Source organism: Gymnoscopelus braueri (assembly GCF_963280865.1).
Source record: "Gymnoscopelus braueri genome assembly, chromosome: 18".
Lineage (NCBI taxonomy): Eukaryota > Metazoa > Chordata > Actinopteri > Myctophiformes > Myctophidae > Gymnoscopelus > Gymnoscopelus braueri.
In genome coordinates, this window is record NC_137618.1 from 15762148 (window position 1) to 15780082 (window position 17935).

Below are 17935 nucleotides of genomic sequence, written 5' to 3' on the forward strand. Positions count from 1 at the left end.
ACGAGAGGTTTCTGCCCGACAGCAACGACGATTTCCAAGTGCAATTGTATGACGGTGGCAAGCTTGTCGATTGGCTAATTTAGATGTTGTTTAAACCTTTTGGAAAACAATGTTCCCTGATTAGAAATGTGTTTATACAAAACATATGATCAATGCACAGAGTGTGTCATATCGATCAGCCTTTAAATTATACCACTTAACTCCTGTTGGCTGTTATTACAGTATGTAGATACTTTCAGTCTAGTCTGACATGCTTTATATTGAGACGTGAAAATGAGACGTGAACACATGAAGACAGTCTCTCAGTGGACAAAGATACAGGGGGGGGGGGGGGGGGGGTGTGTGTGTGTGTGTGTGTGTGTGTGTGTGTGTGTGTGTGTGTGTGTGTGTGTGTGTGTGTGTGTGTGTGTGTGTGTGTGTGTGTGTGTGTGTGTGTGTGTGTGTGTGTGTGTGTGTGTGTGTGTGTGTGTGTGTGCGTGCGTGCGTGCGACTTTGAGAGGCTCAGAATTTGCAAGCGTAACAAACTAGCCAAACAGCTGGCAAACGTCTGTCCAGACTCTTCAGTAAGATGCTGTATGTACAGTATGTAGGCCTACAGTACGAGCTTCAATAGCGTGTGTGTGTGTGTGTGTGTCCTCAGTGGTCTGAGGCTGATGACATCATATTCTTCCAGGCAGAGAGAAGTCATGTTCCTCTCCCATGCTGTGGTCCTCTAATATTTACCCTCTCTCTCTCTCTCTCGCTCTCTTTCTATCTATGGCCCTGTCACTCTCCTCTACAGCAGTGGTGGAAACTTTTTCATGTCCAAGACCCCCAAAATGATATGTATTTGGCTGCGGAACCCCAACTCAAATATATGTTGTGTCGGGGACCTCCAGAAGCAAAGATTTGAGTTAAAAATGCGCGCTTTAAAAAAATCTATACTATATTCAAAGATTTGCACACATTTTCGAGATTTTTCTATAATAGCATAGAATATCTACAAGCTCATAGCGCGGCACGGAGTGAAACACTATGAGCTTGTATATTTGCTATTTTTGAATAGCCAAAGTATAAAATATGATTAAAGTGGTTAAAATGATTGTGACGCTATATTAAAGCAGCACTATGTAACTTTCCTCTTCTACCCCGAATTTGAACCCGGTTTCCTGCACAGATGCTGATATTTTTTTTATGCCATTGAGCTAATAGAGCCTGCCTGCTTGCTCAGGGGATAAATTGAATCTTGACCACCAGGTCAAACTTCGTGTCAGATCCTGTGTCTAGACGAGACATGACCTTTGACACGTTCTAAATGTCTCAATAGAAGAGCGTTCATTGGCCACGGTTCCATTTCCATGGAAACCACCATAACTATTATGCTGAAAACAAGGCGTCGCCGGCAGCACAGAGACACTCCAGAAGTTTGACAGAGATCAGATGTTGTAGCTGTTACAACTACTTAACCACTTAAAAACCCAGCGTTCGAGTTGTGGGGAAAGCTTTCGCAGAAAACAGCAGATCGACAAACATGGTCGATCGGCTATACCAGTGGTTCTCAACCTTTTCAGGGCCGTGAGCCCCCCAAAATAATCATATTTGAACTGGGGACCCCCCACCCTGACAAGCACTTGGAATTGTTGGAGTTGAGGCATTACATTTAGTTCGACTCGCTTCCACAGATTATTTACAGGCTATTTTCAAAACATTTGCCTCTTTCTTATATTTCTTGAACATTCTGCCAATGCTTGACCAGTTATTACAAATTGGTATAGTTTGTTGATCACTTTTAGGCATTAAAACGGTCTTAAGAGTCATTAAATTGTCACTTCACTGTCAGCTGGGGGACCCCTCCAAAATCATGTGGGGACCCCCCTGGGGGTCCCGACCCACAGGTTGAGAACCACTGGGCCACACGGAGGAAAGCCTGCTGGTTTTCATTCTAAAACTAGAAAAAAAGGAAAGAAAAAGATGGGTTCTGATGGAGGGTTCCGGTTGGTGTCGCATTGTTTTTTGTTTTTGTTCCCCACATAATGCGAATCATAATGCGAATCAATTGGTTTAGTCTCGCTATGAGTTAGAATAAAAGACGAAGAGAAACGAAACGATTATACCAAACTAAACACATTTTAACCCATTAAGATCTGGGACGCATCTGTGTCATTTTTTTTATTTGAGCTAAAAAGCATTCTTTTACACTTTGGCTATTCAAAAATAGCAGATCTACAAGCTCATAGCGCGGCACCGAGTGCCGCGCTATGAGCTTGTAGATCTGCTATTTTTGAAAAATCGTAAAAATGTGTGCAAATCTTTGAATATATATATATATTTTTAAAGCGATTTTTTAAAAACTCAAATCTTTGCTTCTGGGGGTCCCTGGAACAAAATGTTTTGAGATGGGGGTCCGCGATCCAATTCATATCGTTTTGGGGGTCCTTGACATGAAAAAGTTTGAGCACCACCGACATAGAAACATACGTTTTTCAGAATACTGTTGGGATGTAGAAGAAGGGAATGTAGAATCAGCTTCGGGTCTTAAAGGGTTAAGCTAGGGGAATCATTTTGGAGGTGCTTGGTTCCGGTCGTGCGTTCCTCCGGCCGCCTGATGACCTAAAGTTGTTTCCGCTCCAGACCGGATCAGAAAACCGGAAAATGCTATTGATCCCAGGCTAGGGTTTAAGGTGTTAAGCCCTAGCCTCGCGTAGCCAGACTATAATATCACTGCGTGGATATGAGTCTGGTGCTTCTATGAGGATTTATTTTTTCCCCAAGGGGCGGGATCAAAACAATGGATGCAATTGGTTAGACCTACAACCAACTACCAATCACGGTCTCCCATATTTGAATACTGGGCCCTGATTGGTCACCCCAGACTTCGGGAGCAGGAAATGGATTCACCACGGAGCGGTGCCAGACCCAAATCGCCGAGGGCAATTTTCTTTTTGCACTGGCAGATGTGTCTGGTCCCAGACTAGTTAAGGCTATATACCAGGGGTTTTCAAAGTTTTTCCGCCCAAGGACCCCCTAGCTGAGAGAGAGATGAAGCAGGGACCGCCACTACATTTGTATTCATGTCAAATGTGTGTTTTCATGCATTTAACCACTTAAACCCTCAATGCTTTGTAAACTTGACTGTTGGCTCTGTACTTGGTTGTACTGGTCTTTTTTACACAAAACCTCTTTGCCGAAAATAGCAGATCTACAAGCACACAACGCCTCGCACTGCGAGGCGTTGTGTGCTTGTAGATCTTGTAGAGGGGAACAACGGCATTGTTCCCCTCAGAATAATAATAATAATAATAATAATAATGAATTGCATTTTTAGAGCGCTTTTCCAAGTGCTCAAAGCGCTTTACAATGGTTCATTCATTCATGCGGGGGGGGGGGACATTGGGAGGTGGAGCGGCGAACAGTCGACGCCAGCGTCCCCACTTTTCCCACATTCACACACCAATGGTGGCAAGCGAGCGCCGACCGAATCATTGGAGGCAATGTAGGGTTCAGTGTCTTGCCCAGGGACACTTCGACATGTGGTCAGGAGGAGCCGGGATTCGAACCGCCGTACCACGGATCATTGGACGACCTGCTCTACATCCTGAGCCACAGCCGCCCTGAATAGGGATGCTACGGTTGAAGTGGTTAGTGTAAAAAAAATAATAGAAATATTTGGCGGCCCCCCTGTAGTAACTCTGAGGACCCCCTTATGAAGACCCCTGCTATATACTGTACTTTGTTGTACGAGAGATAAAGCCAATCTACAAGCTCACAATGTGTCGCACTGTGATGAGTTGTGAGCTTGCAGGTCTGCTATTTTCATCATGTTTAAACCTTCTATACTTAGTAAAAAATGGGCCTGAGTTGGCTCAGTACTCGTTTCCTCCAGTACCAAATCTCTTCGCCAGAAATAGCAGGTATTTCACAGTAAATGCTCGCCCCGAAATAGGGACGACGGGTTGAAAGTGGTTAATTAACGTTCGATGCACATTCCTAAAGGACGGTATAGACTGGGGAAGCAGCCGGTAGACAAACGCGATGCTGTATCGTTGTTTCTAGTTCTGAAGTAGCAAGTGGGGGGCGACTGTGCTGTGATGTAATTCACAGCAGTCACAGAGAGCTCTCTCTCTCTCTCTCTCTCTGTCTCTCTCTCTCTCTCTCTCTCCCTTTGCAAGTCTCTCTTTCCTTCTCCCTCTCCCTGCCTCCCTCAATCTCGGCTGTACTCTGTCTGTGGGGTCGTTGAAGCCTCATTTATTTACAGTACATTCATTTAAATGAATTAGTCTCTGCATGCTCTCTCTCACTCCCCTCTCCATCATGTGGTAACTCGCCCCACATCCTTACTCTTTCTCAGTGTCTCTCTCTCTCTCTCTCGCCCACCACACCATCTTTTATTCTCTCCCTGCCACCTTCTCTCACTTTCCCTTCCTCTACTAGGGTCTGCGCTACACACACACACACGCACACACACACACACACACACACACACACACACACACACACACACACACACACACACACACACACACACACACACACACACACACACACACACACACACACACACACACACACACACACACACACACACACACACACTTCTCTCTCTCTCTCTGTCCATAGCTGTATATGGTGTTGTAGCAGTCCTTTGCTGGACACTCCGTTCTTGGCTAATGGAAGCAGGCTTGTCTCTTTGTGTAAATATTTACACAGTGGTGGGGGGGGGGGGGGGGATTACAGATGGTCCCACGCATTCAAGGTGGTGGCCCGCTTCCCTCCACACCACATTAGGGCAAAGAATACGTAAAAGTGTGCAAGTGTGGATTGTAACATACTGTAACAGCGCGATATAACACAATGCTACACATAAAATAACGTACACAGTAAAAATAGACTCAAAGGGATAGTTCACCCCTAAATGGCTTTTTTTCCTGTCGATTAGTCACCCCGTGGAGACTTGAATTCATGGATATTATTTTGTTTTTGTCGCATTACTAAGCTGCCTACCGGTTAGGAATGCGACAAAAACAAAAAGATATCCATGAAATCAAGTCTCCATGAGGTGACTAATCGATTTTTGGGTGAACTATCCCTTTAATTTATCAATTTGTAACTCTGAGGGTGTACAAATGTAACCAAATGGGCCCTCACGGGTCCATTTGGTTACATTTGTACACCCTCAGAGTTCTGTACACCCTCAGAGTTAAATGAACGCTGAGGTTTTTTACAGTGTAACAGGAAATCAAACGTTTGCATCACGTTGCTGAAACTATTGCTGGTAAAAAACCATGAATACTGGAGAGGTTTTGTCAATGGATCTAACGTATCATCCTCCCCCCTCTCTCTTATCTCCTCCATCTCTCCTCTCCTCTGTCTCCAGGCGCCAGGCAATGACCTCCCTCTCAGACACGTAGACACCACGGTGAGTTTATACGCTCTTCTTTTTAAGTGCTGAACATTGGTCCGGCCCTTGGACTTTGGTCCAGGGCCTAAAGTGATGTTGAACTTTGAGTTGTGTGAGCTATACCTACAGTATGTGCTGTGGTGGAAAGTAACTAAGTACATTTACTCAACAAGTACTGTACTTAAGTACAAGTTTGAGGTACTTTTACTTCACTGGAGTATCTTCCAGTGCTCTATACTTTTACTGCTACTCCACTACATCTCAGAGGCAAATATTGTACTTTTACTCCACTACGATTATTTGAAGACTTTAGTTACTAGTTACTTTGTAAAACATACATTAACCAGTTCAGACCTATAATATACTTTGGCTTTTTGAAAATAGCCGACCTACAAGCTCACGACGCGTCGCTTTGCGACGCGTTGTGAGCTTGTAGATCCGCTATTTTCAAAGGATTTTAGACATTTTGGAAACTTGTGAAATGAGACATCGTGCATAATGAGTACTTTTACTTCTAGTACTTAAGTATATTTTGATGCCAATACTTTTGAACTTTTACTCAAGGACATTTTCTAATGCTGGTACTTTTACTTGTAACAGAGTATTTCTACATTGCAGTATTGATACTTTTACTATTTAAATTTGAGCACTTTTTCCACCACTGCCTATATGGACACTAATTGGACATCCAAATATTGCCCATCATCCTTAGCTGTTGCTTCTGTGAACCATGAACAGTGACCCTGAAGTAGCGAATCCATTCACTCAAAATCACACTTACTGTACACAAAGGCAGATTCTACCAATATGTCTATTTTTTTTAATTGTCCTTGACCAATTATGCAATTTTAGGAAACTGACATGGGGTTGTATTTATTTGTAGCATTTTGACGGATGTTCCCTAAAAAAGAATTATGTACCAGGACTTTTTAATTGGAGGAATCCTCTTTTTCCATGTTTGTTTCTGAAGGTTATTTGACAATGAGAGTGAATGGAATCACTACTTGTAGTTCCGCACACATGCTCTTACATCATGGCCTGATATAGTAATACAACCTAATCCTCTTCTGGAGTTCAAAACACAGCCGGGCGATATGACTTGCTTCCGGTCGTGGGTTTCCGGCCATTATTTCTGCTCCAGATCGGATCAGAAAAAGAAAAAATGGCATTGATCGGCTAAGTGAGTTGCAACTGTACTTCTCTGCTCTCTCTGCTCCGAATCTCTTCACCAGAAATAACAGATCTACAAGCTCACAAGACGTCGTGTTCCCCCCCAGAATAGCGGGCGACGTGGTTAATGGCTTTAAATTTTGATTTTGCTTATGTTTACGTTTTCTCCAACGTCAGTGAACTTACCCGAATAACTGAGTGAACATTTGCTATAAACGTGACTCGGTCAAGAACTCGTGAACATTTTAAATTGATCAATATCAATGTTTTGTCCAGAGACCCCATTTTCGGCTAAACTTTTGTGCTTTAAGATCAATTTACACGTATGATTGAGGCCTATTGTAGTGCTGTATAATAATATAATTTCTCTGAGCTTTATTTATGGGATTATCTGTACCATTTAGATAGAAAGAGAGGCATGTATTGGGGCAAACCATGTTTACCTGAACGCATCTGTGTCATTTTAGATTTGAGCTATAACCATTATGTTATACTTTGGCCATTCAAAAATAGCAGATCTACAAGCTCGTAGCGCGGCACCGAGTGCCGCGCTACGAGCTTGTAGGTCTGCTATTTTTGAAAAATCTTGAACATTAGTGCAAATCTTTGAATACATATATCTTTTTGAAACAACATTTTTAACTCATTTTTTTTTGCTTCTGGAGGTCCCTAGAACAAAATGTTTTTACAAATGTTCCCTTTGAAAAATGTATATTCAAAGATTTTTCAAAAAAGAACATTTGAAAAGCCAAAGAAATCTTAAAATGAATTCCCGGATTGAACGGGTGTTCATATAGAAATACCTTTGATAGGACTTTTCTCATCACAGACCAAAGACAGAAATAATTGTTTTTTGGACGACACGCTCCGTTTCACATTTCTATGAGGCCTGAATGCCGGGGCGCTGAGCTAAAGCAGTCGAAGCGTTGAGGGTTCCAGCTAAAGCACGTCAAACAGGGATTTCTTTGCCGGGATGGGAGCCAAGCGGCCATACTGTATACCAGAGAGGACTATGGGGGTTCTGTTCCAGTGTTTTCCAACATGGGGTCCGGCCGGGGGGATGCAAAATATCACAGGGGTGGGGGGTGCGTGAGGCCCTTGTCTGTTTGGAGACAAAACATTTTAATCATGTTGCACAAAATACGGTAGTAACTTTTAAATAGTGAAATTTCAAAAACATTTTCAAATGTTTTAAATCGTTGCTGTCGGGGCAGAAACCTCTCGACTCCATATTCTAACTTTTTGCGGGTTTTTTTCTCGTAAATCAACGCCCTACTTCGGTGTCACACAAAAGTATCAAAGGTAGTAGATCTACAAGCTGGAAACGTGGCGCAAAGCGACACGTTTTGAGCTAGTAGATCTGCTACTTTTGCAATTTTTTTATTTGAATCCTGAAAAGTTTTGGTTTCCACCTGACAGAGACGATATCAAAAATTATAATAGAAAAAAAAATAGTAAAATGTCTTAAATATAGAGAGAGCTACAAGTTTTGCACGTATACGTGCACATGTATAAGCTTTCTTGTGAGCTGTATGAGAAGGGAGGGCTCCAAGGGGAGAGAAAAAAGGTTGGAAACCACTGTTCTATTCCCATCGTGGGCCTGTGATACCTCAAACGGTTCTGAAAAGCATCTCAAGACAGTTCCAGGAATGTTGCTTTGTGATTTACAAATGATTTGTGACCAGAGACGCACTGATTTGTTGCACTGGGTTTGTTTGGTTTATGTGTGGCAATTGTTTTAAATTTGTCAAGTCGGTATTTGAAAATTCCATCCGACGACTCTGTGGTGGTTGATGGGCACTGAGAGAGGGAAGAGATGGCCATTTGTTTGACATTTTCAACCACTTAAACCCTATACTTAAGTTGACCGGAGTCCCCCAGGGCCCTGTGCCTAGTCCTCCTCCTGTTTTCGCTCTACACCAAAACATCAACCCCCCCCAGAATAGGGACGCTAAGGGTTTATATGGCTAAATTATACCGTATGGGTATTTGTGGTATGGTATAGGAAGATATTGGCGGTGAGACTTTCAGATGAGTTCCTTGGTATGGTGGCGCTGTGTTGATTTTGACAGCACATTTTGATGTAGTTTTAGTCATAGTCTTTTGAATAAAATTCCATTTAGTTTTAGTCATATTTTAGTCATCTGAAATGTTTTAGTTTTTGTCTAGTTATAGTCGACTAAATCTACAGTTGATTTAGTCGACAAAACTGTATGTTGGCGGTGCCTTGATGGCGTCGTAGTGGTTGATTTTACACTCGGTTGCATGCTGAAAATAGCCGATCTACAAGCTCACAACGCGTCGCAGCGTTGTGAGCTTGTAGATCTGCTATTTTCAGAGCGCAACACCCGAGCGCAACCAAACATAAAATGACTCGTCTTTTAGTTCTACTGGATCTCTTCTCCACTCGTCCCTCACTAACATTTTAGTCTAGTTTTTATTTGTTGACGAAATTGTCAATATATTTAGTCTCAGTTTTAGTCATCGTAGCTTAGTTTATATTTGGTTTTCGTCAGTGAAAGAAAGGTAGTCGCCGAACATTTTTCGTCATAGTTTTAGTCGACGAAATCAACACTGTGGTGGTGGCACTTGCACACCCACGTGCGTGCACACACACACACACACACACACACACACACACACACACACACACACACACACACACGCACACGCACACACGTGCACAGTAGTGGCCAGCCATGTCCTCAGGGTTTCCTCCTAGTTGCTATATTCACGTTTGCAATAATGTGTGTTTGTGTAATCCATCAGTCAGCCCACAGCCACTCATGCGTTGCCTTAAGGCCACAGTACGACTAACACACCACCCGTTGTATATGACACAACTTCCTGCCATTCGTATTTATGTCTGGGAATGGAGGGGCTCCGGTTACACAAGCGGAGTTACCACCCAAAGCCAAGTTACTGCCCACTTTCTCCACAAGTACGAAAATAAACACAAATCACCATTGTGTGTGTGTGTGTGTGTGTGTGTGTGTGTGTGTGTGTGTGTGTGTGCGTGTGCGTGCATTTACTTTGTTATTGTTCACTTGTGTGCTGCAGTGGACGAAGTCAACTACTGAATGAAAGGCTCCATCCAAGTAGATGTGATTTTGAGATTGCTTGATGTTCATTGAGATTCAAGAACCGATACTTTAGTTTCGGGGAAGTTTTGAGTCAGTGTGTGTGCGTGTGTGAGTGTGTGTGAGTGTTACAATCCATGCTGGATAGTCATATCAAGCACAGATGGGGTCAATTCATGAGTTTTACATCTGAGGACATAATTTGGCCCGCACCCTAAATGGGTGGGGGATGAACCACTCCATCATTAGAAGAGTGTCTGTGAGTGAGTGTACGCTTTGTTTGTTTGTTTATAAAGAAAAAAGCTACTTTTACAAGTACACTTTTTTTTTATTTGACATACAACGAAGTAGGGCTTAACACATTGGGTGCCAAAACCGTATATATACTTCTTTTCAAATACACCTATTGAGTGCCAAAACCGTATATATACTGTTTTTGAAAAAAAATGGATTTTCTTTTTTTCTTTTTTCTTTTTTTTTTCCCTTCACAGCACCAGGAGATATCATTTTTCGAAGATTTAGACTCCAATCCACTTCCTGGTTAACTTATGACTTCAAAAGCCTGTATCTCGGCTCCTGTGTACTTTTTCTTTTTACAATGTATTTTTGACTATTTTCAACTGGCTGCAACTATGGAACGGATTACCGAATGTTTTTAATTTTTTTCCCCCGATTGTACGAGACCTCTATGTGTGTAATGAGGGGATCACCGTGAGGACGGTGATCACTGAAAATATTTTGTGACTACTTGAAAAAGGTTCAAAAATGGTTAAAAATCCAGGCACTCAACGTATAATATTTTAATAAACCTCTGGCACCCAATGTGTTGGGGTTGAATGAATGTGTTTTGCGCGCGCGGCCGCGTTTGTGTGTGTGTGTGTGTGTGTGTGTGTGTGTGTGTGTGTGTGTGTGTGTGTGTGTGTGTGTGTGTGTGTGTGTGTGTGTGTGTGTGTGTGTGTGTGTGTGTGTGTGTGTGTGTGTGTGTGTGTGTGTGTGTGTGTGTGTGTGTGTGTGTGTGCGCGTGCGCATGCAGACGCTGGTCCATGGCCTCTGAGCATCACAGAGTCTTATGACTGCTTGCACCACCACACCTCGCCTCGCTTCACTGCCCTCTCCTCTCCTCCTGGAATCTTATAATTATTCCTTTCTTTGTGGAATATGAGCCATCATTTCAATTACATGGGGGAGTATTTACGTGATAGGGTGGTGGGTATGTATTCCCTTTGGGAGAATTTGTACCAATGTCCAGGGGGGTGAATGAATGAATGAATGAATGCATTTTGGTGATAAAAGAAAAGAGCACATCATCACTTAGCAGACACAATATCACAGAGGATAAAAACACAATAAAGCCATAAGGCTTATTCCCATTGTGGTGCCTACTAGTAAAAGCTGTTAATATAGCATCAAAATCAGCTTAAAGGGATATTTCACTTTAAAAAAAACTTTTGGTAATTTTATCGTCTACTCAGGCTTTTGTGAGCCCCCCAGACCGTTTTTAAGTTGCTTGATTTAGTATTTAGATATTTGATAATCATTTTATCAGACACGCCCCCTTCCTATACAAACCCATTATAACTTCAAACTCAATTTTTAACCTGTTAGATTCATCAAAAACACCCGTCCTTGGTTCTGGTGACTCACCCTGCCCTCCTAATACGCGAGGGGGCCGTGTTTTTTCTTCTTTGATTGATTCTTTTAATGTATTTTTTTTTTCATTTTCCCCCAAAAATATAAAAAAAAGACGATAGAATGACCGAAAGTTTTTTTGAAAGTGAAATATCCCTTTAACCACTTTAAACCCTACTGTATTGGATATTTGAAAATAGCAGACCTACAAGCGCTCAAAGTGTCTCATCGATCTGCTATTTTCAAACAATCTTGAAAACATTTGGAAAGTTATGGATTTTTTTTTTTAATGTGGGTAAACAATTGAATAAACAGCACAAATCTTGTCCCTGCGGCACAAAATATTTTCTGATGGGGGGTCCGCAGTAAAATACATATTCATTTGAGGGTCCTAGACATGAAAAAAGTTTGAGAAGAACTGCTGCTGTATAGGTATGCTGTCCACTTATTGGGACTAGGACTCTGCCTGGGCGACACTGTTGCACTCAGCAGCTCCAACCCCCAAAAGAAAATGTTTGGTAAACTTTAAATCCCTCTTCACACACACACACACACACACACACACACACACACACACACACACACACACACACACACACACACACACACACACACACACACACACACACACACACACACACACACACACGCATACACATGCATCCAAGATCCAAGATGATTTAGTCTTTCACAAACATGCTCTCACTCACCAGGAAGGGGGAGAAGAAAACTAGCGATTCAGTCAGCTGATTGCGTATGTGTGTGTGTGTGTGTGTGTGTGTGTGTGTGTGTGTGTGTGTGTGTGTGTGTGTGTGTGTATGAGAGAGAGAAAGAGAGAGAGACTCCTGGGGAAGAGCAGGAACACAGGAACACATACGGGGGGGCAAAGTAGCAAATTAGTCTCAATGTGGATGAAAGAGGGAGGGAGGGAAAAGTGGAGGAGAGAGAGTATGTGTGTGTGTGGGGGGGGGAATAGGGGGGTAACAAGATAGAAAGCGCGTGTGGGGAGGGTTAACGATACAGAGGGAAGACGGAGAGAGAGAGAGAGAGAGAGAGGGGGAGGGAAGGAAGAGAGGGAGAAAACAAAGCTAGCAGTAGGACGAGGAGCAGCCTGTGTGTGCGTGGAGGAGCTGGAGGAGAGGCTCAGTCTGGAGGAGTTTGCAGCGAGGAGCGTGTGGTGGCCCGACAGACGCTGACGCCCAAAATAGAGCCCTCTCGTTTCGTTTTTCCTCCTTCTTCCTCATCTCCTCCTGCTCCTCCTCTTCCTCTTCCTCTTCCTCCGTCGAGAGAGAGAGAGAAAGGGAGAAGTCGTTCCGAGGAAAGCCTCACTGCTGTGGAGGAAGGAGTGAGAGAGGAGGCAGAGAAACAGAGAGAGAGAGACAGAGGGAGAGAGAGAGAGAGAGAGAGAGAGAGCGCTCCCCAGAGATGAACCGCGGGGGGTCTTTGAGAAGACGTCTCTCCTCGCTGCGAGGGGCGTGGCGATGGAGCACGGGATACCTGTTCAGGAAGGTAGGAGGACGCCCCAGGAAGGAAGGAAGGATGCATGGATGCATGGTTTGATGGATGGATTGATGGCTCTATGGTTCTCCCGGACGGAGAGATGGACGGATGGATGGATAGACGGAGGAGAAGAGAGGGGATGGAGCATGCGAGGGGGCTCGGCTGAATAGCGAGCGACGGGGGTCCTATAACTTTTCTTTTCTCGTGTTCGCTGCTCGAGCGCACACCTCTCTCTTGTTGGTTTGGAAATGTTTCTCCTCTCTCTCTCTCTCTCTCTCTCTCTCTCTCTCTCTCTCTCTTTCTCTCTCTCTCTCTCTCTTCCTGGACAGACGTTTACCAGCCCCCCATGTCTCTTGTTCTACAGCCCCCCCCCTCCCCCCTCCCCACAACCCCCCCCCCCCCCCACTCCCTCACTCATTTCTCTGATGGTTAATTTGTAAGGCCTGCTCGTAAAGGCAGCCTCCCCAGATGGTTTTCATCAGAAAACAGGCCTGGGAGGGACCCCCCACTCCAGTTTCCCACCCCCCACCCCGCTCGCTCGCTCACCGCTGCTCTCACCCCCTACCTCGCTCGCTCCGTCCCCGTCCAGCTAGTCCCGTTCCGCCCGCCCCGCCTCCCAAACCTTTTCCGATAGTCCCTAAAAAAAGGAGGGAGGGGCCTGGGATGCCAGTCACTAGTACAGTATGGTGTTTACAGTAGGAGCATGTGTTGTGATGATTATGCTAATGAGCTTGTGGTTGGTTGCTCTTTTTGAAAAGGGGGGCTTGCAGTGAAAACGATCCGAGCGAGAGCGTGCAAGTTTGGGAATGTTTGGGATTCACGTGGGAGACGGCCCTTCGCTTGTTGACTGGTAGTCTCGTCCGCAGTGGTGGTGTTCATATACCGGTATAGCTCTGTTAATATCTGTCACAAAATGTGTGACAACTAGTGGGAGGGGCCATTGTGTACAGTGCAAAATCCCGGAGCGTTGATTTGACTTTGAAAGTGTAAACATTCGGGGTCCATTCTGACACTTTCTTAAAAGAACAATGTGGTATTCTGCTCCATGAGAATGGAGGCTTTTTTAAACCATAAAACCCCCCTGTCCAACCACATTGAAAGGACTTTTCATTCTTTATTACTGATCACAGCTCCATGCAATGCTTTTATACACCCAGATGGTTGCGTTTTCACTCGAATATCGTGGCTCATAAAACACTATATACACCACTTTGGACTAATTAGTAGCCAAAAACTATGATTCGGCTGCCATCTTCCCAGCACGACTGCAAACCCCCATCTCCCCAGAAATCTGTATACCAACCTCCAAATGCCTCTAATTAACATGTTATGTTTCCTTTGTTTGCCTGTTTGGGTCGACTCCGTGGTTCAGTCTTGTGTGTTTTGACTCCTACTACCAGTCTTTAGCCTTGTGAAGGCGTAGTTTACCCGGCGACCGAAAAAAGTGGCCTAGAGTGGCACTTTTGATTGGCTCAAAGTCGAACCATTGAGGTTGACGTGCAACCGGTGAAATAATGGTCCTAAAACTTCAGCTGGTACACAAAATGACGTGAAATGACACGTTTTTACATCAGTTTCACAACGTTGACATTTTGCGCAGAAATACACAGAATACACGGTATTTTTTGCCACACTATATTATTGATTTCCGCATTAGGACAATGAGATTTAGACAAAGTTTTTCTTTATTGTATCTTTGAATCTCTCTCTCTCTCTCTCTTTCCTTCCTCTCCCCACCTCATTCATCCCTTTACTCTGGTGACTCTCTCCACTTGATCGCCCGCGGCGACATGCTGAAACGTTTAGCCCTGATTTATGCTTAGTTGCCGTTGCCATTGTCGTGCACCGGCAATATCCGATCTACAAGCTCATCTGTGAGCTTGTTAGATCGGCTGTGAGCTTGCAAATCGGCTATTTCCGGTGTGCGCGACACCGGCGTGCAACTAAGTGTAACCACTTAAACCCCATATGGTTGACCGGTAGTCTCTCAGGGCTCTGTACTAGTGTATTTTCTGTTTTCTGTTATTGTGGGGAAAGCTTTAGCTGAAAATAGCTTTGTCGATCTGCTATTTCCTGCGGAAGCTTTCCCCACAATATGGATGCTGGTTTAAGTGGATAATTCAGGCTTTCGGCTGAGACCCAAATAGAAGATGAGGCTTTAGTTTGTGTATCACTTGGTCTGGGGCACCAAGGACAGGAGAGAGGCCATCGCTCACTTGTTCCATGTGTTCCAAAGTGCATACGTGCGTGTGTGTGCGTGTGTGTGTGTGTGTGTGTGTGTGTGTGCGTGTGCGTGTGCGGTGCCCTGTATTCCAGCTGTTGTCCACTCATAAGCTAAAGCTAACATTTTGCACTTTGTGCAAATGCATTGATTCTCAAACTTTTTTTGTTTCAAGGACCCACAGTTTGATATGCTTTACGGCACCCGAGTAATTTATTTTATTTTTCAATTTGTTTTTTCTTTGAAGAGTGTTGAAGAATCCACTCAATATAACACTGTAACTGTTTTAGGATAACTACATACTTATCTTGTCCTGGCTTGAACTAAGATTTACTGTATTTGTGGAATATGAGGTGTACCAACATTCAAATAACCAATTTTGATTGATTGATTGATTTCAAATGTGACACGCCATTTGATAGCTTACAATCTGCACTGATCTGCCCCCACGTGACACACATTATGCCAGATGCGCTCACATATTAATCTTCTTTATTTTTCTTAATAATAATAATTCCGACATGACAGTGAAAGCGAGAGAGGCATCTGGTGAGAGAGCGAGGGAGAGAGAGAGAGAGAGAGAGAGAGAGAGAGAGAGAGACACAGAGAGAGAGAGAGAGAGAGAGAGAGCGCAGCAGTGTTCTTGACCCTGGCTGTTGACCAGTGGGTGTGATCTAATGGGTATTGATGGTTACCAGCTCTCCTCCTGTGCTCATGTGACCCAACGCACCTCAGGGGGAGTGAGGGAGTCCACATGACCTTTGAACTCTCCTGGAGAGTGTCAGGGGAGGGGCTGGGGGGGGGGGGTCGAGGGCGAGGGCGGGCATACCCAAACCAAACACAGTCAATCATCTTCAGCAACACTTCCTCCAAGGACCTCGCAGCCTGCGTTTAAAGGTGCTACACAGTCAACTCCTGAGTGTTAATTCAACTCAGAGAGTGTGCAAATGGAACCAAATGGACCCATTTTTGGTTCTCTCTGAGTTACAAATGGATACATTAACACTGAAGATTTGACTGTGTATAGAGGGTTTAAAGGTGCTCTGTCAAACAATTCCTCATGTGGTACAACATGGCACTGACTTAACACTTAAGTCCTGTTTACATTGAGTGCACTACAGAATCCTGATGCTGTTCCTTTACGTAACTCCCGAGTGCACCAGTGTTACCAAAAGGACACATTAAGTGTCCATTTGGTGTGAATTAGCCGCTGACTTTGACTTATCGTTTTGATGCCCTTTGGTTAGGAAAATCTAAATTATTCAAGATAATAGCAGATGTACAAGCTTACAGTGTGTCACGTGAGCTTGTACATCTGCTATTTTTGAATAGCCAAAGAATAAAATATGGTTAAATTGGTAAAAAAAAAAAAAATCATTTTGCTGGGGACCCCCTTCAACCCCCCCCAAAGACCCCTGGGGGTCCCCTGACCCCTCTTTGAGAACCACTGCTCTAACGAAACAAAAAAAAATGTTTGTTTCATACAGCAGTGTCTTTTGTCCAGACATCTGATCAACGTCTTGATAGGAATGTTTTTTTTGTTGTTGAGATGTTTACTGATTAAAGGGTCTGATTTTGTTTTGTGTTTTCTTTTCTTTTCTTTCAGGGTTCAACAAAATCCTCCAAGAGCATGGAGTCCCGACGTAGGCCTTCGAGGTAGGATCTCCTCTCCTCTCCTCTCCTCTCCTCTCCTCTCCTCTCCTCTCCTCCAGTGTTGATTTTGACAGCAAATATTGATTTAGTTTTTGTCTAGTTTTAGTCGACTAAATATCATACGTTTTTAGTCAACTAAATCTACAGTTGATTTAGTCGACAAAATGCATGATTTTACGTAATGCATGATTTTACACTTGGTTGCATGCTGAAAATAGCCGATCTACAAGCTCACAACGCTTCGTGCTGCGACGCGTTGTGAGCTTGTAGATCTGCTATTTTCAGAGCGTAACACCCAGCGCAACCAAACATAAAATTACTTTATGTCCAGTTCTAAATTGTCGAAATTGTCGAAATTGTCAATATATTTAGTCTAAAGGTCCTTACACACCGGCGAATATGCGAATATACGCAAAATTCGGACTCGTTCCGAATAATTAAAAGACGCTTTTTCGCTTCGCGAAACTGATGTGGACGCTTGCATTGACTTTATAAGGTTTTAAAAAAAAACGCATTTATTCGCATGAAGAATTCGCCCCGGTGTGTATAAGGACCTTTAGTAGTCGACGAACATTTTTTGTCATAGTTTTGGTCGACGAAATCAACTCTCCTCTCCTCTCCTCTCCTCTCCTCTCCTCTCCTCTCCTCTCCTCTCTGGCCCTTGATTTGAACTCATGGCATTTTAAAGTGGCTCGCTGTCACCCACAGTTCACCCAGAAATCCCCCAGCAATAGGGAAACAAAAGACACCGCCTGTCCTCCCATAGAACACGGGACAGCGTATTAGCGTATTTTTTTACTGATAACTGCAAGTTGTTCAGGATTCATTTGGTCTATTGGTCCCTGTTTGGTGGTCTATTTCAGGAACAAAGCGCCTTCGTGTTTACACCGAAAAGGCAGAGATTAGGAAGAAGATGAAACGAGCACAGAAACCATTTTTGTTCCTTTGCTGTTGATAAGTAGTAAACCTTTCAGGACAGAATGTTTTGCAGAGAAAGAGGTGTTCAGAGAGAGGTATTTGAATAGGAGGAGGCTCATTTGAGCATTGAGCAATACACTGACTCCATGCTGCTTTGTTGGAGGAAAAAAAACGAGTGTCGCACATTACCTCCGGGGAATCACACATATTCAATTTCTTTAGTTGAACTTGAACTGAGATCTGTCACAAAAGTTCATTTGTACATCTTAAACCTCTGTGCTAATGTTGATTTAAAGCTTCCTTTCCCCCTAGGCAAGGATTTAAATCAAATATGTGAACTTCTCAATCACTAACACAGTAACATCGCCAAGTAACCCTGGGAACCAA

The 17935-nt window shown here is 43.7% G+C and overlaps 1 protein-coding gene across 12 annotated transcripts in view; it reads left to right on the plus strand.

Annotated features, from left to right (window-relative positions):
• The window catches only part of tns1b (tensin 1b), a 320096-nt gene that overhangs the window by 184342 nt on the left and 117819 nt on the right, over positions 1-17935 (plus strand). For 10 of the 12 annotated variants that reach the window (XM_080456570.1, XM_080456568.1, XM_080456569.1 and 7 more), the window contains exons 5-6: positions 5354-5395; positions 16584-16633. In XM_080456570.1, coding sequence (XP_080312696.1) covers positions 5354-5395; positions 16584-16633 — 92 coding nt within the window. Of the gene's footprint in view, positions 1-5353; positions 5396-12611; positions 12766-16583; positions 16634-17935 lie in introns of those variants that run through there. The other 2 variants (XM_080456577.1, XM_080456576.1) reach the window with 2 other exon arrangements.